Genomic DNA, 21,435 nt, shown 5'->3' on the forward strand with positions numbered 1-21,435 from the left:
CTTGACGTTTGTGTGTGTGTGTGTGTGTGTGTGTGTGTGTGTGCATGTGCATGTGTGTGTATGTGTGTGTGTTCTTGTGTAGACCAGCCGCACTGGAGAGCTCAGACATATGGTTTCCTGTCTGTGTTTAGCTCAAATCAGAAACATCTCCAGCACATGGTGAACAGGCCCCATAGACACAGAACACCTCTGTGCTGAATGACGTGAGGTAAACTCTGTCTGCTGTAATGGGAAAACTCATATATTCTCTTTCTATGTTACAGTTTGATTAAAGTAGATTAGAGTTCTCCCATCTCCCAGCTCACTAGCTGAGCTGTGTCTTTTCTGCACATTACACACATCCATGCTGTAGATAATGTGGAATGCTGAAGTTTGGCCAAGTGTTGAAACAGACAATTGGATGAGCAGTTTTTAAGACTCCACCCTGCTGAAATAAAAACCTGCCATCTGAGTTTGCTAAAACTGTACAGCTTTTTTTGTTTTTAGAACTTAACCCTTTTGCCGTTCAGCCAAATTACAAGAGCACATGCTACCTTTGTGTAGCAGTATTTAATCAGGCAGAGAGGAAAAGGTTTTGACCTCCTTCCAGGACAAAAAAAAATTGCAAGTTATCCGCTAATGACACCCTATCTCCCACTCTCTGTGCATTGTGCTTGTGGTTTTGCTTTGGAGGTCCATATCAGAACACACATAGGATACACAGGGCAGCTTCATTATTACTCTGCCGAGGAACGTGTGACAATCGGTGTTCGTTTGTCTGTTTGTCTGTCTGTTTGCAACATTACTCAAAAACAGATTTAGCTCACTTAGCTTCTGTGAAGAACTTTAAATGGAACTGACTTGTACCTAACAAATGTGTGGTCTCTGTAAATAGTGCCTATGGATAATCTTAAGAAACAGCTACACTAATTCTGGGAAGCGATGTGGGTTTCCAGTTTTACAAATGCAATTACTCATGCCCTGAGCACCACAAATTCAATTTTACTCACCTCTGGCATATTTCCTTGAAGACAGAAATCTCACATTGATGCTCTTAAACTAATCCTATCTGCAGGATAGCATGGCAGTCAGTTTTTCCCCATTTCCTGCCCACATTTTGTAAACAAGCTTGTATTTAGGCTTTGCTATATTCAGTAAATGAGTCTTCTTCTGTGCAGTCATTCACCACACTGGATAATAAAGACATACTATAGCAAGGAATCCTGGGAACTGAAACCCTGAGCTCTTCATGCTATATTTGGCAGGTTCAGTGGTCCTATCAAGGAAGTGTACAGTAGTTTGAGTAAATCATAATCTATCTTTGTGTCTGTCAGCCTGATTCTCTCACTGAAACACACACACTGAGAGCCCTGAGGCTAAGGGTTGTGGTTCCTTCCTCCCATTGAGGATGCATGCAGCAGGAAGTCCTTGTTTGTTTGTTTGTTTGTTGGACCACTGCCATGGCTTATTCCTCTGCAAATGCCTCGCATTGTTCTTCCCCAGCATTACATTCTTGTGACGTGCTCACCAGAGTGTTTGTGCATGTGGTTTATTGCCTGAGAGTCACACTTGTGGATTTTTGTGTGACAGAGCGAGTGTGTTTATGCATTCAAACGTGTTCAAAATGTCGAAGTGAGGGAGTGAACATTGTGATCCCACAACAGCAAACACAAACAGGACTTGTTGGTTTTGATAGACAGCTCAGTGAGAAGCCTGTCAGAAGTTAATCAGATGGGGACATGTGTGTTTTGTTGTCACTAACTCAGCGTGGTTGGATGACAAAACAGATGAGAGTTGCTGTTGATCAAAGCTACTCAAAGCAGGATGCACAGCTGTGTCCCACTTGGAGATGTGGAGGGATTCATCCTGCTAATCATCCGCCATGCATGGCTAAGGCCACATACCTGTGACAAAGTAAAGCTTTAAAGCTCATTATTTTTATCATGATAATGGATCAAATAACCATTCATACAGTGACAGGCATTGCTTGTAGTCATTAAAATTATCCTTCAACCTTGCCGTTCCCCTCTTTGGCTTTATGGCCAACAAGTTTACTGATTTTGCTCACTGTTTGCTCTCAATAGCTTGTTTCCAGATGAAACACTGAACAGCCAGTAAAAAGCTTTACTGAACTCATTCACACTTGAAAACTTTGTCTCAACTAACACACAAAGTTAGCAAGTACCTGGTGAACATAGTGGAGAATTTAGCAGCTATAGAGCCAAATATTTCTCCATGTAGAGCAGCTGGTGGCCAAAACAGAGCTATAAACGCAGTGATTATTAGATATACACAGGTGTAAGTCGAGTGGCCAGAAACACGAGTCTTAATGTTGGTTCATTTCTGCTCTAATGTGTGAACTAGTGGCTAATATATCAAAGTAGAGTTTACAGCTTGTTGCATGTTGCTTTAACCTGACACCAAACTGTTTTTTCTGTCAGTCACGGTGGTGACTGGGCACCAGTTTTGAACACCCCTAATAAATAACAACACAGTTCTTTAATATGTTTTTCTTGGATATCTTGAAATATAAACCAATGTTTATTTTTTCCCCACACCCCTCTTACAAATTTTACTTCCTAGTTTGAGCAAATGTTCTAACTCTAGTGCTACATGCTTTAAACTTCTCACATAATTGGGTCAATTTCAAATGTACCTATATGTGGCCTAGACATTTAGATGACACAACATCTCTGAGTGATGGAAATTTCAAAATTTTTTATTAGAATTCAATTTTGAAGATTTTCCTCTCATAGTTAACAGCACCATGTTTGTGCTGTTTTAGTGATCTTTACTGACCATGGAAGATAGCATCAGTTGCTTCAGAAAATGCCCCAAAGTGACATATTTCTAAAATTGGCATCAAATGACTGATCATTATGACAGAGGCAAAGGAATATGAACACAGGTGAACTCTGTATAGGGAGGAAGACAGGGTGGATGGATGGGTCAACAAATCTGTGGATTTGAACATATATGAGCTCTATTTGTTTCTTGTTGCGAGCTTTTCTTTTGGAACCATGATTGGTCCCTTGACATAACCTAACCTTTACATTATTACTCTGCCAAGGAGCATGGTGGAGTTATGTGACGATTGGCATACATTTGTCCGTCTGTTTGTCTGTCTGTTCGCAACATTACTCAAAAATGGATTCAGATGAAATTTTCAGGGAAGGTCAGAAATGACACAAGGACCAAGTGATTAGATTTTGGCAGTGATGCGGCTTTTAGTCTGGATCCACGGATTTGTTTCAGATTTCTTTATTTTTTGCAAGACAACGTCACTGTAACTATGGTAACAAGTGAACACTACATCAGCTGGCTGCTGACGATCACATGATTGCAATCTTACTACATGTCCACTGCCGCGGACTTTTCAGAACTTATCCGTCTGAAATCATACGTCTGAGCAGCCTTGGAGGAGTACTGCGCTCTCTGAATGCTTTTCTTGTTGTCTTTGTGAAAATGATAATATTGTATGCATTTTGATTTATGAATTTAACATTCATAAAATTGTGTGGCTTAGCAGTGTGTTGCAGTTTATTTGAGTTTTTTTTTTTTTTTTTTTGCAGACATTTCAAATATTACTCTGGACAAAACCAAAATGATGTTTCTTTAATTCTAACCACAGACATTTGATTTGTGTTTTTACTTCCTGTAGTCTTCTAGACATTGTGCCAATAGCATAAAATCTGGTCAGAGATGATCCCATACACTCTGAGGAACGCAGGCCTCTCAGACACAGCAGTTGTTCCTAATTAAGATCCTGTAAAAATGATTCATTGCAGACAAACACCCTTTTAGTTGGTATCAGTTACACATGTGTTTTGGAGCTTGTCAACTGGTTTCAGTGGGAAGGAAGGCACAGATAGTGAATGCTGAATGTCACAGGAACACAGTATTTGTTTTAGTGCTGTATTTACAGCTGTGCTCTTGTGAAGGTCAGTTTTATATGCTTGGATGCATGCTATGTGAGGAATGAGATGAGGGTAGAACTAATTCATTTCTGACATGGATTCCTCTGCTCATACAGCCTGTGATTTCACACGGATGCCGCCTTCTTCTTTCATTGGTTATTTTGGTGTTGTTCCTGATGAATGCAGGGATTTTTGATGCCTGTGGGGTATTTCTATTTTGATAATGAAGCAGAACAAGAGATCAAAATAAGAAATGGAAAATAAAAATAATTTCAATAAGTTCTTGATTCAGTCTACAGAGAGGAAGAGGAGACGGAGACATATAAAATTGGCTCTGTGCATTTTCCAAGATGTGCTTTTTTTATTCGTATTTTTATATTTCCCCCTTAACTGTGGAATCTTGGCTTGTCATCAGTGAGTACATCAGTCATTCAGTCACACAGCAGACTGCTTTATTGAGAAATGACTCAAGCTGGCCAACTCTTCCAGATGCATAGAAAGAAGGAAAAGGAGAAGGGCAGCATGAGGCAACAAAGACCGACTGGAGACCAGGACAGAGAACGCTGAGGTGATGAAGCATTGAAGATGGAGAGACAGAAGCAGAGCAATGGAGAGATGATGGAGGTGGAGCTGCACAGATATGAGCCATGAAGCAGTCTGAGTTGCAAAGTCAGTGCTGTTACCATAACAAGTAAATAGTGAGCGTGATATTCACTTTTAGTCAGTGTTACCAGCCTCCCTGTGGCTGGATTCCTCCACGCTCCACCATAACATGATACCAGCCTGGATAAAGACAGGTTATTTATATGCATTTAGGAGGGTCCAGACTCTGCTGGGAAAGATGGTAAACAACCCGAAATCTTTTCTTCATGATGTTCATGCAGTCAAATAGAATTCATCTATTTAGCAGCAGATGGGTCCCGCCATATGAGTCAGGTTCTGCTCAAGGTTTCTTCCTGTTAAAAGGGAGTTTTTTCTTGCTACTGTTGCCTTCGGGCTAGCTTTGGGGGTTCAGGCATATGGGTTCTGTAAAGCGTCTTGAGACAATCTGAATTGTAACTGACACTATATAAATAATATTGAATTAAATTGAATTGAACCCATAATGCAAACATTCTAACAGGAATATGCAGTAAAACTACAAATGGCTGCACAAACATAATATATGACTGTAATGTTAAAGCTGGATTGATTTATATTTTGCAGCAAAACAAGATCTGAACACAAATGATCACTTTATCAGGTTTCTATGACTAACATGGTCACACACTCAGAAGACGGCCATAGCTAGAAGTCCTGTAAATTGTTGAACATCATATCTGACTTTTCAAACCTGAAAATCTACTTTTTCTCAGTTTCTCCAAAATTCCCTTATTACTTAGACTGTCTTAGATAATATTGATAATATTACTGATAATAATAATAATCATAATGAACAACTTTTAGGACAGACTTTACAGCATTTTTATTTGATCCGAAACCAGTTAAAACTTTCTCACAGTGTTGGCAGATTTTTTTTTTCAACATATTTTAGTAAGATGAGATGTTTAGGACTCAGTACTCAACAGGCACTATAATATTTTTAATTTGAAATTTTCTTAATATGACCCTAGTATTCACCCTCCTGATAGGGAAATGTAAATACAAGTGAAAGTTATTTTTGCTGTTCGTTTTCATGCATTTCATAATTGACTTTATGGGAACTCTGCTACAAGATTAGTACTGCAAGATCAGTCATGGAGCTACTGTAGCATCACCTTATCAGTACATCAGCTGCTATTCTAGACATCATCATATATCTCATTGACTTATGACCTCATGACTCATTAAATGTCTCACCGTCTCTCATCTCTTAGCTTTTGTAGTCCTCATATTAGTGTTATAGCAGGTTAATGCAGCAATAATGCAACAGACTTTACTGTATAACTGTGGTCAGTTGTGTTTTGAAAGTTGTAAGAAGAATAAATTACCTTTTCTATTAGAAAACACACAAATTTTATTCTGATAAATGCCCAACTTGTATTTTTCCATGATGTGACCAAGTAATTACCAAAACCTCTGGCTTTGAATGAAAACATTTGATCCAGTCAGATTGAATAAAGCCGTCAGCGTGTTATTTGCTGGCGCAGCAGACAAACTGGCACAACACACACCTCCTCTGTGTTTTTAATGGCTGCCATCTACACACCCATCACCTGTTTCAAAAATGAAATCATGTCTGACTCTGTCATTTTCCGAGGAAAATAGTTCCTTTTTTAATGTCAGACTCGTAACTTCACAAAGAGTTGAATCCAATTAATTAACAACTAGTTAGATCATTAAGAGTGTGAGTCAGAGATGGCACGTTTTAAAGTCCCTGAATCCACATCCTGACACACACACACACACTGACGACGTGAGTAATCGCAGGCCGGAGGCAAGGATCCCTCCATTAGTCTGAATGATGTGTAAAACCTCTTTGAGCAAAGCATGAGAGCGCTCTGGCATCCTGATTGGAAAAGGCAACATGAGTCCTATTACCAGTTTGTCTTGGCACCACCTGATTGGCTGCGTTTCTCTCTCAAATACACACACTTACACTCTCTAATCATGGCAGCAAGACAGCAAGGAAATACACTTAAAACCCCCAAAACCTCCAAGCAATCTTAAAACCCTCAAAGCATACACACATGTACAGACACATGGAATTTGAGTAGAACTGTCTGACTGTCTGGCAGTCTTATTCTGTACTTTACTACTGGACTTTTGAAATTGTTTCAAATTTAAAAGGCTGCGTGTGTTGGTGTTCAGTATTTTTGATTCATTGCGTCTGTGGTTTTGCCCGAAGCAACCTCAGAAAGATTTACTGTTTTGTGCTCGTACACACAAACGCTGCCACATAACCACAAAATGAAGATACTGTTTATCCACTATAGTGTCGAGAGAAAGTTTGAAATGTGTGAATCAGACAGTGAGATGTCAATCAGATAGTTAATGAGACTGCAGTTATTTTGGCACATCAACTGGAAACATTATAACAAAGGTAGGAGCATGTAGTGACATGACAAATACAGTTCTTAAAGTTTATTTTATGTAGTATTTCAAACTTTGCTGCCTAAAGACGCAGTAAAGGCATATCAGACAATTTAAACTGGCTGCACTCAAGCTAGATAAAATGAAAACACTAGAATTTTAACACACTGAGTAGACAACTTTTATATACATATATATATATATATATATATATATATATATATATATATATATATATATATATATATATATACTTAAGACTTCTGAGTACCATTAATTAGCCTGTATTAGCATTAGCTTGGATGCTAAAATGTTTTTGCTAACATGACTTTACAGGTCTTTTAACACTGATGTACTTTTATACTGAGCGATGGTTAGAGCTAGTTGGCATGCTAAAAAGGGGAGTGTGTAGCTTCTAGTGTTGTTTACATCATTAGTGCAAACCTAAATAAAGCAGATCTGTGTTGAATACAAAAGCCTTTCACTTTTTTCCATCTGAGAACAGGTTTCCATTTATTTTTACATTGCAACAACTTTACTATGTATTGATCTATTCAGGTACATTTTTTATTTTATCTGACTTTGGGCCCCTATAGTGCTCAGTAATACACTGAGCAGGCGTAACGTTATGACCACCTGCCTAATATTGTGTTGGTCCTCCTTAAAACAAGGCCAAAAATGTTCTGAACCATTAGACCTGGACCAGAGGACCTCTCAGGGTGTCCTATGGGGTCTGGACCAGGACGTTGGCAGAGGATCTTTGGGCATTGGGTCTCTGGAAATCAAACTTGTTATTCTGCATCCTGCTTGATCAGAATGGGGTCTAGGAAGTTTGGAGGTCAAATCAACATCTTGGGCGATTGTCATGTTCCTCAAGATGTTCCTGATTGATGTTTTTGTGATGTGGTGGGATGTATTTTCCTGCAGGGGGAGGCCAGTGACATTCAGAATTGTCATTAGCATGAAGGAGTATGCCTGTTCTGGGACAACATTTATTTGGGTGTCTAAGTCTCATCAACATGGACACCAAAATCCAAGTTTTTCCAGTAGAACACCTCATAGTACCAATACGATCAATGTTATTCATTTCACCTGTCAGTGGTCATAATGTTGTGGCTGATCAGTGTACATGCAAGCACAAAATCCTGCTATGAAATAGATGCAGGATGGTGCACCATATTCAGTGGTTAGTCCTTGGCCTGAGCACTTCTAGCCTGCCGATGTGGCAGCTCCGCTCAGGACGTTAATGTTCCCCTGAGACACTGAGTGAGACACTCTTTGAGAAGGTTTCCAACCAGAGCAGACCAGACCAAGCCGAAGCAGACAGGGCCTCGACTGTTCTCTTCCCGCTGCTGCAGCCGTTCTGCCCAGTCTGGCAGTCACAGTCAGGATGGAGTTAATGCTGTAGTTCACCAAGCTGTGAAGGCTGCTCATTTCGTGTCCAGTGCAGACCTACTGACTGAGCATAGAGTCAGTTCCCTACTGAGATCACAGACCTAATGATACAGAGCCCAATGTAGTTTATGCTCATTGTTACAATGGAAAGTTATAGCACTCTGTGGAGTGAGGAACAGCATGGTGTTTTCATAGCACACACTTAAAGAATGACTTCCCTGTGGTGGTTGCGCTTGTTTTGGACTCTTACTGTATGAGCAGTGGGAGGAAACTGCAGTGTACTGCTGCTGGATGCTGCTCCCAAAACACACAAATTAGGCTGTGTGTCCTCCAAAGACCTGCCTCACCACTAATTTTAGTTCATTTTTAGTTACTCTTCTGAAATGGTGGGCTTTTGCTTTTTTTCTGCAGAGAGATGAATCTCTACTAATGTGACTGCTACACCCGTTCTTCGACAGAGCTTTGTGGTCAGAAAAACACCTAGCGGTGCCCACCTTAGCTTCATATAGATAGAGGAAAAATGCACAGATCTGTAGGCATTTAGCAAAAAATGGCATGACAGTTAACAATTGTGGCTCATTTTTAGTAGCCTTCACCACAATGAGCACAACCTACATTATGAACTGCTTCGTAATTTACTTTTATGATTCAGACCAAAGTCAGTCTTAATGTCACCAACAACCCACAAGCAGTTTAGCTCTTGGATGAGGAAATTTTCATATCCTGTTAGTAGCTAAATACAATACTGGCGTGCCAGAAAATCATGCTGAGTTTATCCCTCACTGCATCACACTTTGTGCTGATCCACTTTATTCTAAACCTTGTTATGTCATTGTATGCCTTCTTGGTCCTCAGCATCCCTCATACTTTGTAACTTCTTGTTACATGTTTTCCTCCTGTCTTTTTCCTAGTTATGGATCCATCTCAGGATGATCCTTTGATACCTGTAATTCTGGTGAGCCTGCTTCCCCTGCTGGTGATGGGGATCGTGGTTGTAGGAATGTTCTACTGGTACCGAGCCTATCGACAACGCCAGCTCAACCAAGAGTGGGAGGGTAGCATTAAGAAGCGCAAGCCAATAGCTGGTGGGCTGGACTGCAGCGACGCCTGTGCCATTATGATGGATGATGATAGGTCAGACAGCAGCTCGACTGTTGCCAACAACCTAAACCACAACACTGAGCCGCTGCCTATAGAGCTGGATCTGCTGGTATGCATGAATTAAACCTTTTAGAGTCGTGTTGTGCTGCTCATAATTGCATTGCTAACGGAAATCTTTCATTTTTGATAATGTACCAGGTGGGAAAGGGTCGCTTTGCTCAGGTATACAAGGCTAAACTGAAGCAGACCACTTCAGATCAGTTTGAAACAGTGGCGGTGAAGATCTTTCCCTATGAGGAATACGCTTCCTGGAAGAACGAGAAAGACATCTTCTCCAATACGGACCTCCGTCATGAGAACATTCTCCAATTCCTGACAGCTGAGGAAAGGAAGGTGGAGAAACAGTACTGGCTCATCACTGCTTTCCACCCCAGAGGAAACCTACAGGTTAGACCACTAGTGTCTGGCTGCCCAATATGAGGATGCTGTAGTCCGCAGCAAGTAAAAACCTCTTGGTATGCTACCAATCTCTCCGTCTCTCTGACCCCCAGGAGTATCTGACATGTCATGTGATCAGCTGGGAGGAGCTTCACGTGTTGAGCAGCTCTCTGGCCCGAGGTGTCGCCCACCTCCACAGTGACCGCCTCCCCTGTGGACGCCCTAAGGTGACACTTTATGAAGATGTTCATCTGACAATTGACAAACAATATATCAAATCTAAAAACCTACACAACCTGTACTAATCATGTCCTAGGAAGTGGAACAGTGTAGTATAGAGTGCTGGTCAAAAGTCTGAAACCACATCAAAAGTCCATCATAGTGTCATGCCAGATTTAAAAATAATGTTTGAGGATTTGGAAATGTTTAAAACCTCAAAAAAGTTCTGTCATATGGCATAAGATCAGACTTTAGTTGTAAAGCACTTTTTGCACAAATACCGAAATATTTAATGACAAAACATAATTAGTGACCAAAAATTGCCTGATTGTAAATAGTCCGCTGTTGATGTGAAATGTGGTAATTGAATGTTTATGTTGTTTTCTCCATTTTCTTTCTGCTTTCTGACAGTTTTGTTTTAATTGTTTAAATCTGGAGGTGTTGGATTAACAGTAATCTTTTCCGTTTTAGTGTCGCCATTGTATCAAGAGTTGACCTTAGTTTATGGTTAGAATTATCTACCATAAAAACACAGGGGGATTCTGCAGGACTGTTGCCTAAAAGATCAGTAAAATTTGCAGCTGTTTCAGTTGTAATGGATTCCCTAACAGCTCATTCTAGAGTATTCAGTTGTATAAAATCATTTACTGTACAGCTGAAGAGATATTCGCAGACAGGCTCTTTATGAGTTCTGAAATTCAGCCTCAGATATGAGTGGGCTCACTAACATGTTACAGTTAAGAAAATTTAAAAATTGAATATCAGACCTATGTTTACTTCTTATAATGTGACTGACCACTCTGATCAGAGGTCTATATATAATTTATATATACTTTTCGCCATCTACCATTATAATGCTTGCTTTGATGGAGGTTTTTAAACACCAGATTTTTCATTTTGTCACTTTTGTTGTCCCTAAAGGTGCCCATAGTCCACCGCGACCTGAAGAGCTCCAACATTCTGGTGAAGAACGACCTGACCTGCTGCGTGTGTGACTTCGGCCTCGGACTGTGTCTGGACAGCAGCCTGTCAGTGGACGATCTGGCCAACAGTGGACAGGTAAGATGGCCTTATGTTGTCAGAATCCATTGTTTTATATAGTGATGTAGTGCAAAAATACAATACATATTCTGCTTAAGTAAAAGTAGAAGTCATATCAGCAACAATGACATCCAAGTGTCAACAGTGAAAGTATTCAATCTGCAGACAAATGGGACATTTTAGAAGTTTATTCTATGGTTTGTTGTGTGTGTTTTAAAAAATCTTAATCTGAAAGCTTAAAAATAAACCTCAAGTACAGTATTTGTTAAAATGTACTTGGTTACTTTCCACTGCTGAATATGACGCCAACAGTTGAGTTGCTCTGCAGTCCTGGCTAACCGTAGTTTCCTGTTGTAGTTGTTAAATACGTTGTTACAAGCTGTAGGTTTTGAAGGGGAAGCTTATTATCTGCTGTTATGGTAACTCTCTCTGCTATCAGAGCTCTGTGTAACAGCAGTTTTGGTTTGGTTTTCGTTGAGGTATTAGCTGGCTGTGTTTGTTTTACTTCCCTCTGTCCAAGTCCTTCTCTTGAGAGCGTGTTTTGATAGGATACGCCTTTGTTTGCTGACAGAAGACATCTGACAGAGACAGACAGGCAATCAGGAGATAAAAGGAGAGGGAAAGACTTTGTTGTGACATGCAGCCTCGTCAAGGCATCTCAACTGACTCCTGGTTGCTTTTCTAGTCTGTCAGCAGGCCAGTGTCCTTGTTTACAGAAGGATTTATGATTCATTGCCAGAAAATTTTGCAGTGACAGTTGGGAGGGTGTGGACTAACTTGTCAACTTGTAACCCTCTCTGCCTACTCTTATGCAAACACAAAATCCAGGCTGATTCAGAAATACACACATCCTTCTGCAAGTGTTCACCTGCTGCTGTTAAATCCTTCCCTTCAGAATAAGATGCTTTTGCTCCTGTGCAGTATGTGTCGTCATTGTATCCATTCACGTGTCCAAACTGTGAGACTTGGCCGTCACTATGTGTTCCGTTCACAATTGGAAGCTGGAAATTCCCAGCTGGTACACTGTAATTATAACCTGTGTGTGTATGAATGTGTGGTCATGCGGTCCAGCATTTCTCTGCTTTGCATAAAAAGTGTTCCATGTGTAACAGCAGATGTTCTGTCAGCAATAATTTTGCATTATCAGCAAGCTTGTTTGACTTTGTGTGTTAAATCACAAAGGAATTTTAACTGACTGAGTTATGCAATGCTAAAAAAAGAAACAGATTTCTGATTAGAGATTTTAAAACAGTGATGAATGAAGCTGTGTAGATTTGACATTGTTTCATTTTTCTGTCTACTTTCTAATTCTAATACGAAGGGTGATTTTGCTGCAGTTTCACTGCTTGAAAAGTGCTGATAAAAGGCGACATGTACAGTTATTATAATTATACTGATTCATGCTTAAAAATGCTGAAATGTACAGGTGCAAAAGGCGGAAGTCCCTTCATTTTATACAGCAACAGGAGATTATGTGAACAAGATAGCACACAAAGCCACTTTATTTGTTTGACTTTATGTGTGTGACCACAAGGCCACAAAGGCATTTAGATCAATTTAAAATTTTGCAGTGTTACAAGTATGGGTGAAGTAATCATGTGCAACACTCACATTGTTTATTTCTGACATAAGAGATCATTCAGTCACAGTTTTGTGGGTGGGAAGCTGCTGATTGAATGCAGCGCAAGGCAAAATTATGCAAATGTACAAAACTGCTCCACATACATCATCACCTGCTACCAGGTGTGATTTAGCAGCAGAGAAAGAAGAATCTGATGACTTCAAACTTGACTCAACAAAATCAAACAGTATTAGTCTGACAACAGTGACTCATGATTTCACTTGGACTTCAGGATATTTACTTTGAAGTGTTTGAGATCTTCTTCAAGCCCACATTCATTTAATAATTTATAAAGTAAGGTTAATACTTTACTTGTCCCCAGGGGGGCAATTAAAAGGGCACATAGAGCAGGCAACAATAAAGTAAGAAATTGAGTTGAAAACAAATTAAAAATAACTAACATAAATAAGACAAACAGGGATAAATACATACAAATGTAGAACAAGTAATATAATAAGAATAAAAACAGAATGAAAAGAAAAGAAAAAACACAACTTAGTGACATACTAATGCAAATATGGATGAACAATGTCCACAGGAGCAATATGTCAGTGAGGTAGATACATTAGATAAATTACAGAGAGCAAAATAGCAGAGTTCACAGTAGATCCACGCTAAAAATCTGTGTGTGTAATAAGTAATAACAATGTCAATTAAATCCATATAACTGTTTATTTATGTTTGAAGCTCTGCAGATACTTTAGGAAGAGACATAAGAAAACAGAATGCTGATCAACACATTACAAACCAGGGTCTATTTTCTTTGGTGACCAACACATAAATGTACACTCACTGAGTGTTTTAACAGGTACACCTATTCAGCTGCCTGATAAAGTAAATATCAAACCGGCCAGTCACATCTCAGAACCTCACGTAGACATGGCCATGAGGCTCTGTCGAAGTTTAAACCATGCATCAGATGGGGTCAGATAGACTGGTTTGAGTATTTCAGAAACTGCCATTCAGGAGTTTTCCTGCCTAACCATCTCTAAGGTTTACCAAGGATAGTCTGGAAAAGAAAAAATATCTAGTTCTCTGGATAAAAATGCCTCGTTGATGGCAGCAGTCTGACAAGAATGGCCATCTCCTCACATGGGTGCCAGTTCTGTCAGCTAGAACAGGAGACCAAGGATATAGTTGGAACAATGGAAGACTGGAAAAATGCTGTCTTGACTTTGAACTTGAAATTTAGAACTTCTGAACAGCTTTCCTTGAATTACGATGAGTTGATTGTTGAAACTTCTGGCTTTGATTTAGGACTTCCGTTAGGAGTTTCTGATGTTGATATAACACGTGACCTAAAACTTGTTGGACTTGAGTGGGAACTTCACTTGGAACTTATTGGTCTCAAGTTAAAACTTAACTTTGGACTATCTGGTCTTTACTTGGGACAAGACTTAGAACCTACTGATCTTAATTTGGGACTTGCCTTGAACATAATGGTCTTTAGTTGGGACTGAACCTGCTGGGTTTGCCAAGACTTGCTACTTAGTAGTAGCTGATCTTGATGTAGGTCTTGCAAAATACTTTTTCTCAACTCTGGTTGTGCAGATCGCTGCAGTCCACACACACACTGCTAAACAGCAACAACATGGACTTTGTATAGTATAAACAGTGCAATTGCTGATTTGTGTAATATGATTACATAAGTCTAAGGGTTGAATAAGTAGAAAAGGAAACATGTCACCAGAGCCTTATTGTATCTTCGTCTTGTGTCTTTGCCGGGTATCCTCCACTTTTAAATGAAGCCAGGAAGTGAGTCAGGTCTGTTGTCAGTGAGCCCAGTGGTTGGTTGTTGCAACAACTTCATAAATTACAATAGAAGCAAGTTTAGTGAGATAGTGATCTGGTTTTTATTGTGTGGGTGTGACAGAGTGATAGTGAAATTATTTTTTCGCTACCAGATTTAAAAGGTGTGTGTGTGTGTGTGTGTGTGTGTGTTCTCCTGTGTTCTTGCGTTCACTCTTTGTGCTGCCTCTCCTCTGCAGGTGGGTACTGCACGTTACATGGCCCCAGAGGTGCTGGAGGCCCGACTGAATCTGGAGAACATCGAGTCCTTTAAACAGACTGACATTTACTCCATGGCCCTGGTGCTGTGGGAGATGACGTCGAGATGTGAAGCCATTGGAGGTCAGTGCACACAAACACACACATATTCATCAGTTGCCTGTTTCAAGCTGCAGGATGTATGATGTCATGTCACACATGAGCACACCCTCTCACTCTGAACAAAACAAACCTACTGAGGTGAAGTGTCAACCACTGAGATGACTCTACAGTGACAACACATGTCATGAGTTTGGGATTATCATAACAAGTTCAGCAGGAGAGCCAAAAGACCGGCAATGATGTCATCGTGTACAGTGGATGTTTTTGTCCCATAATGTCTCACGTGTTCTCACATGCAGCTTGTGACATCTGTAAGGTAGTGTAGCCTGTGTCCAGCTGCAAGAAACGTCCAAAAAAAAGAATTCTACCTTTAGATAAAGGTAGAATTCTTTTTTTACCGAAGTCTCCAAAGATCATACATATTTTTTAATGTTGCAGATCATTCTGAAGGTGAACTTAAGCTGTGGTGTGAAGAACTTTATCACTTTGTCACCTGTACACCTGAACAATTACTGTACACACTGGGAACACTTGTTGGACTGCTGAGTTCAGAATGTTGCGCATCCCATAAATCGGATGTCAGAAAAGTATTTCAGGAAGGGTTGGATGCTGGCACTGATCTAACGATTATATTTTGATTCACAAAGTCAAGAATTAGTTCAATTTGATTATTAAAGATCATATGACAGTCATTTGGGGTGGAAACCCAATCTACGGTCTGAATCACAATGCTCCCTACAGATTGAATTGATCTTGTGGTGACATGATTAGTGTGATTATGTTTGCCTGGATTTAAATCCTGTCGCTTTAACTGAAGATGAAGTGTCATCTCACAAATCTCTGCGTCCTGTTTTTGTTCTCTTTAGTCTGACAGTGCATGTCCTCCTCTCCTCCTCCCAATGCACCCAAAGAGCAGTGTATCACAACTACACAACTAAACCTGCTTTTGTTTAGTTATTCACTAGAGAAGTTTGAACAGTACTGGTATTTTGTTATTTTTAAAATGTTATATACAAATATTTTATTTTGAAAGTTCTGTGGTGACTAAGCAGCTAGCCTCAGCCTGTCCCATGGATTCAGATAAATTTACATTTCATAAGACGTTACGACCAGCAATAATAACAGTTTGGATTGCAAAGATGTGATGAACCTAAATCAGCCTGTGTTTTACGTTACCTTCAGAATCTGTTTGACAAAAAGGATGCACTGAAATAAACTGTTTATAACAAATACTACACACAAGTAAGTATAAGCATTCGCTCAGTTCTAGACAGAACTACAGACGGCTCTGTACAAGATAAACACTCACAATATTTATCACAGGTCACAACACAGACTTGGATCCAAATTCTTGGACTCTTAGCACCTGAAAGTTTGTATATATTTGTTGTCTGCGTCTATGTGGAGCACGTAGCGACCGTACATCTGTGTGTGTCTGACCTAAATAGTGCAGACAGTAGGTTCAGGTCCACTGGCTCCTGTTATGCAGTGAGTGAGGGTTTGTGTGTCAGCAGGGAGGCTGACGGTCTTGTCTGTCGGACTGCACCTCGACCTCAGCTCCAGGTCTGCGGCAGGAATCTGAGGAATGTCTGATGTGTGAGGGAGACAATCTGAACTCTGCCTTTGCCCTTCTTTGGGCAGGAAATCAGGGAGAGAGAGCTAGAGTAGATACTGTACCTGTTTCAGCTGGCTGTGTGTTGGTGCGTATGAACTGGAAAAGGAGATTTCTCCTTCAGATTGAAGTGTGTTGTCTTACTCACACGCCACTGTCTGTCTGGGTTCTACATACTTAAACACATGTACTGCTACCTAATCACATATATAAGGTCAAATTCTTGGTGGAATGCTTTACACATTAACATTGTATTTCTACTGTTTACCTCACGACTGCCTTGACAAAACAGGAAATAAATCCTGGCATTGTAGAGCTGCAAGCCATTGTGTGTTTTAGTATCTGATAAGCTTTTAAATGCATTAATCTGTTAACCAACTGCTTTGATTGCATTTCATTGTCTCATTGGTACCTAACATCAGTGGTTCCCAACCTGGGGTCCGCGCCCCCCCAGGGGGGGCACCAGAGATCTGAGGAGTCTCGAAGCTTTGTCTGCTCTGAGGCTGTGATGTTATAAAAAATGGATTTTTACATTCTGGATAAAATCAGAGTAAGAGACTCACTGTGTCATCATAAGTACCTATGAAACATTTTAAAAACACATTTATTTGGTCTTTCTTCAAAATCCTTTGCTGCTTCGATGGCCACACCTCCTTGACCTTTCAACTTCTCTCCACGCTTTCTTCAGGTTGGCTTCTAGTTCATCCAGATTCATTAGTTTGTGTGCAGTTAGAAAATTACTGATGGAAACGGTGTCTGAAAAACGCAAAACGGGTGAAGATTCATCAGTACCTAAAAACTCCGGCTATACCTCCAGAGTTACCTTAAATTTGGTTTCATTAAAGGACAAGACAGAATTATGTTATTTGTGGTGAAATCCTCGCAAATGACAGCATGAAACCAGCGAATTACGGCGACATCAGGAAATAAAACACAGTTCAGCAAAGTCGGAAAGATATTCACAAATTCGGACTTCCGGCATCAATAACTCATTAAATATACGTTGTCTAAACATAAACGATGCCTCTTTCCCATCGTTGTAAGCTAGACAATGTGCTACAAGGCCAGTTTTATCAAAAGTCGCTGTCTTTCAAGCTGCAGAAATAACATTGGTGTCTATGAGCAGCTGGCTGTGCAACGAGTGAACAGGGACCGTCTGCAAAATGCAAAACCGCTGCAAACAGCGAAGACACACAAATATTCAACAAATTCACTGCAGCCAGCAACTGACTCCTGCTGGTCATACTACAACTCTTGGTTTGATATTAAATATTTTTTTCATAATTTTAAGGAATTTTTATAGTAAAAAAATCAGTAACTTCACTCTTATGCATTGTAGTGTCACCAGATTTACTGCAGCCATAAACTCTCTCCTCCTCGTCAGTACAACTCTTGATTTGATATAAAACTTTTTTTTTTCCAGAATATTAGGGAATTTTCTATTAGTGATACAAACTTCCCTCTTATGTTTTGTAGTGTACTTATGGGGTGGTTTGGGGGGGTTGCAGCTTATGGGGGGGGAGCTCCAAGCCAAACAGGTTGGGAACCACTGCCTTACACAACGTAATGCTGTAAAATGAATGCTGGAACACTTGTTAGCATGCCCCCGTCTGGACTTGCATGTGAACAACAATACTTTTCTCCTGTCCCTTTAGCTTTTGAAGGCTTTGCAAATAAGTAGATTCCACCTGATAAAATCCAATCTGACCATATTTATCCAGTTATTCATTCACACATTCTTTGCTAACTCATTTAAGGGATGTGCTGATAAGATTGCAAATTAACAAGAGTGTCTTTGCTGTGCTTCAGCAGAGGAACCTATTTTCATAGTTCCATATAATTTCCTAGTTGGCACAAAAGCTGGCAACTAATGTGACTGCCAAGACAGAGACCCTTCCTCCATTTCTGTGACTTATCATGGTTGTTTCGAGCTCCTCCTTGGAGATCTTGAGGCATTGCCAGGCCAGATGAGATATCGAATTTTTCCAGCATGTTTTGGGTCTACCCTGGAAAACTTCCAATGGAGGTCACCCGTGTCGCTTCCTCGTAAGATGCCAATTCCCCCTGAACTGGCTAATTTTGTTAATAAGGAGGAGCAGCTTGGAGGAGATGTCTGACCTCTTTACTCAATTTCTAAGCATGATAAAGACCCTCAAGATACTTAAACATCTTCAGCTGGGACAGCAACCCACTGCCAAAGACCTCTTGGAGACTTTGAGGTGCTGACTCTCAACCTGCCTTTCTCACTCCTCACTGCCTAAGTGTATGATGAAGGTTGTGATACGGTGAATAGTTCACAGTTTGGAAGTACCGTAGATACTCTCCTTTACACAACTACAGTTTGAGAAGCTGTCCATGGAAATGGCAAACTGAACTAAATGACAGTGAAAAAGTCTGACATGAAATTGAAACATATTGTCGTCATACTAGCTTTGGTTAAAGTTAATATTTTCTGCACAAAAAAATAGCTGTGGACTTTTTCATGTAATTGTGCTGCAATACAGTTAACATGGACATGAGGATGTAGGAGCCCTGTACGAAATTGTATAAAGATTGTATGCAATTTAAAGCTTTCTACTCTAAATCAAAGTCTCTGGTACTTTCTAAACATATACTCTGTCTTGGGGTTTAAATTTCAAACTGGACCTCATGAAGACATTTTTTTCCAACTTACTCTCCTGAGAGTACAGAGGGAGTCTCTGCGGTCCTCGTCCTTCTGCCTAGTGGGCCTTTCTAGACAGTCTGAGACATTTAGAATGAGACAGTCACATTCCAACATGAATGCATTGGTGTGTGTGTGTGTGTGTGTGTGTGTGTGTGCCTTTATTTCAGAGAGGTACCTTGAGCCAAAGGGACAGGGATGGAGATAGTAGACAGACTCCCTCATTTAGACCTATTTCTGTCAGTCGGTGTGTATGTGTGTGTGTTTTTCCTCTGTCTCCACCGCAACAACAGGAGACAGAATGGTGGGTTGAAATACTACCCTGCGCTGGCATTGTTGTTGTGGTCAGTTATAGTACATTCTCTGTGTGTCTCTGAGCATTTTATTTACATATCCTGAATTAGCATGCAGGGTGCGGCGAGGCCTGCATGTTCTGTCTGAGCTGAGGGTTATGCAGGGTAAATGGAGCGGGGCGAAAACTTTGTGCTGTGCCAAGCAAAAGCCTTGTGGTCCACGAAGGAAGATGGCCAGTGGCAACAGCTGGTGAGGAGCTGATGGTTCTACCCTGCTGGGGTGAAGGTTGAAGGACAGAGAGGCTCAAAACAATAGTTCAACATTTTGCGAAGTACACTTTTTCACTTTTTTGTTGAGAAAAGACTGAAACCACCCTCATGTTGGCATTAAAAGTGGGCCTGAAAGCCAAACATAACTGCACTTAGTATTAAAGCTGGACGCATGGCCCAGAGAGAGCTGGGCTCCATCAGTACTTTAAAACCACAGCAACCTGTCGGTCTGTTGCTTCTAAATGAAGATGCTGCATTGTTTTGTTAATCCCTGCACAGATAGAGGATGCAGGACAGTTCACTGCCATACTTCGTCTTCCTGGATAATGCTGAAATGCAGCAAGTAACCCCTCCTAAAACCACAAACTCGCTACTGAACACAAATTACATCCAACATGTTAACCAGTGAACTTTGGACATGTTCATGGAGTTACTTTTAACTTTATCAGGGGGCCTTTATTCCTCCTGCTTCTGGTCTCAATGCTAAACTAGGCTAAACTAACTCTGTACTACCAACATCAGAGAAGTATCTCGATCTTTTTTCCCAATAATGCTATAATACACACTGATTTGTTTTTATTATTATTATTTTTACAAGGACAATACCCAGCAATCAGCATCACAAAAGACTTGGTTGCCTGTTTAACAGAACCACCCAGCCTAAAACTAACGCAGATTAACACACTAGTCCTGCAATTAATTCAGCTTTCACTGAGGTTATAATGTTCTGAGTAGGTTGAAACTGTTTTAGAAAGGTGCTAATGTGACTGTATGGTCAGTTTGCATGAAGACACTTGTGGTGATGTTGAATTGTACTAAGAGGTATATTAACACGATGTACTAAGTGTCATTCCATTTTTATCATCTCATAACCTTTTGGAATGTTTATCTGATTTTCTGTAAATGCAGTTAAAACGTGTGCTACACTTGTATAAAAACAGCTATTTATAGCAAAGCCTGTCTCATAAGTTGGTAACTGAGTATGATGGTGCCAAAGCTATCTAAGTGGATAGCATGTCATATTTTAGTCAGATGTTACATAAGACATTAAAATAACAACGAGGAAGCCTACATGCAAGATCAGTACAAGACAGGAGTAGTGAGTCTAAACAGACAGAACTAAAAAAAAAAAAAACACAGTAAATCCAAACACTATGCATCATGGGAAGCCAAGCAAATGAGAACAGACATGCAAACATGCAGATATAACTGACTGCTTATCATCCAAGTTTAAAGTTTGTGTGCAGAAGCAACAATGAACTTGCAATGGCCATTTTTTAAATTTGTTATATTTTGCATTTTACATGCCTGCTTATGAACGTAACTAAATTCACCTGCTTGCAGCAAAGCATCCACCTCCTTTCTTGAATTCAGCTTTCTAAAGCCCCAGTCAAAACATAATTTGCAGCAGTGACATTTAACTTTCACAGCGCTCTAATGCGGCAGCCACAAACCTGCCACAGGAATTCAGCCCACAACTTTCTCCAGAAATGGGCGGATTAATTGTTTAGATGGAGGGAAGGTTTTGTTTTGATGACAGAGAGGTTCATTACAGTTTGTGCAGGTTCACTTCTTGTGATGTAGTTTGTTTTGCGTCAGTGTGGGATCAGGTCCATGTTATATCCCTCTTGAGAGTCTTGGGTCTTTTGAACGCCAAACATGGAGCCTTGTATGTCTGAAGATAGCAGATCCCAGACAGTGTAGTCAGCCACAGGGGTTTCTGCTAACCTCCAGGCCACAAAGGTTTCAGACAGATAATCTGAAAA

At 40.2% G+C, this 21,435-nt stretch overlaps 1 protein-coding gene across 1 annotated transcript in view; it reads left to right on the plus strand.

Annotated features, from left to right (window-relative positions):
* Positions 1-21,435, plus strand: part of tgfbr2b (transforming growth factor beta receptor 2b) — a 39,911-nt gene that overhangs the window by 11,490 nt on the left and 6,986 nt on the right. The window contains exons 4-8 of the mRNA XM_023278051.3: positions 9,215-9,513; positions 9,603-9,851; positions 9,956-10,069; positions 10,983-11,120; positions 14,712-14,853. Coding sequence (XP_023133819.2) covers positions 9,215-9,513; positions 9,603-9,851; positions 9,956-10,069; positions 10,983-11,120; positions 14,712-14,853 — 942 coding nt within the window. The remainder of the gene's footprint in view (positions 1-9,214; positions 9,514-9,602; positions 9,852-9,955; positions 10,070-10,982; positions 11,121-14,711; positions 14,854-21,435) is intronic.

The sequence above is a fragment of the Amphiprion ocellaris genome, chromosome 9, assembly GCF_022539595.1.
Source record: "Amphiprion ocellaris isolate individual 3 ecotype Okinawa chromosome 9, ASM2253959v1, whole genome shotgun sequence".
Classification (NCBI taxonomy): Eukaryota; Metazoa; Chordata; class Actinopteri; family Pomacentridae; genus Amphiprion; species Amphiprion ocellaris.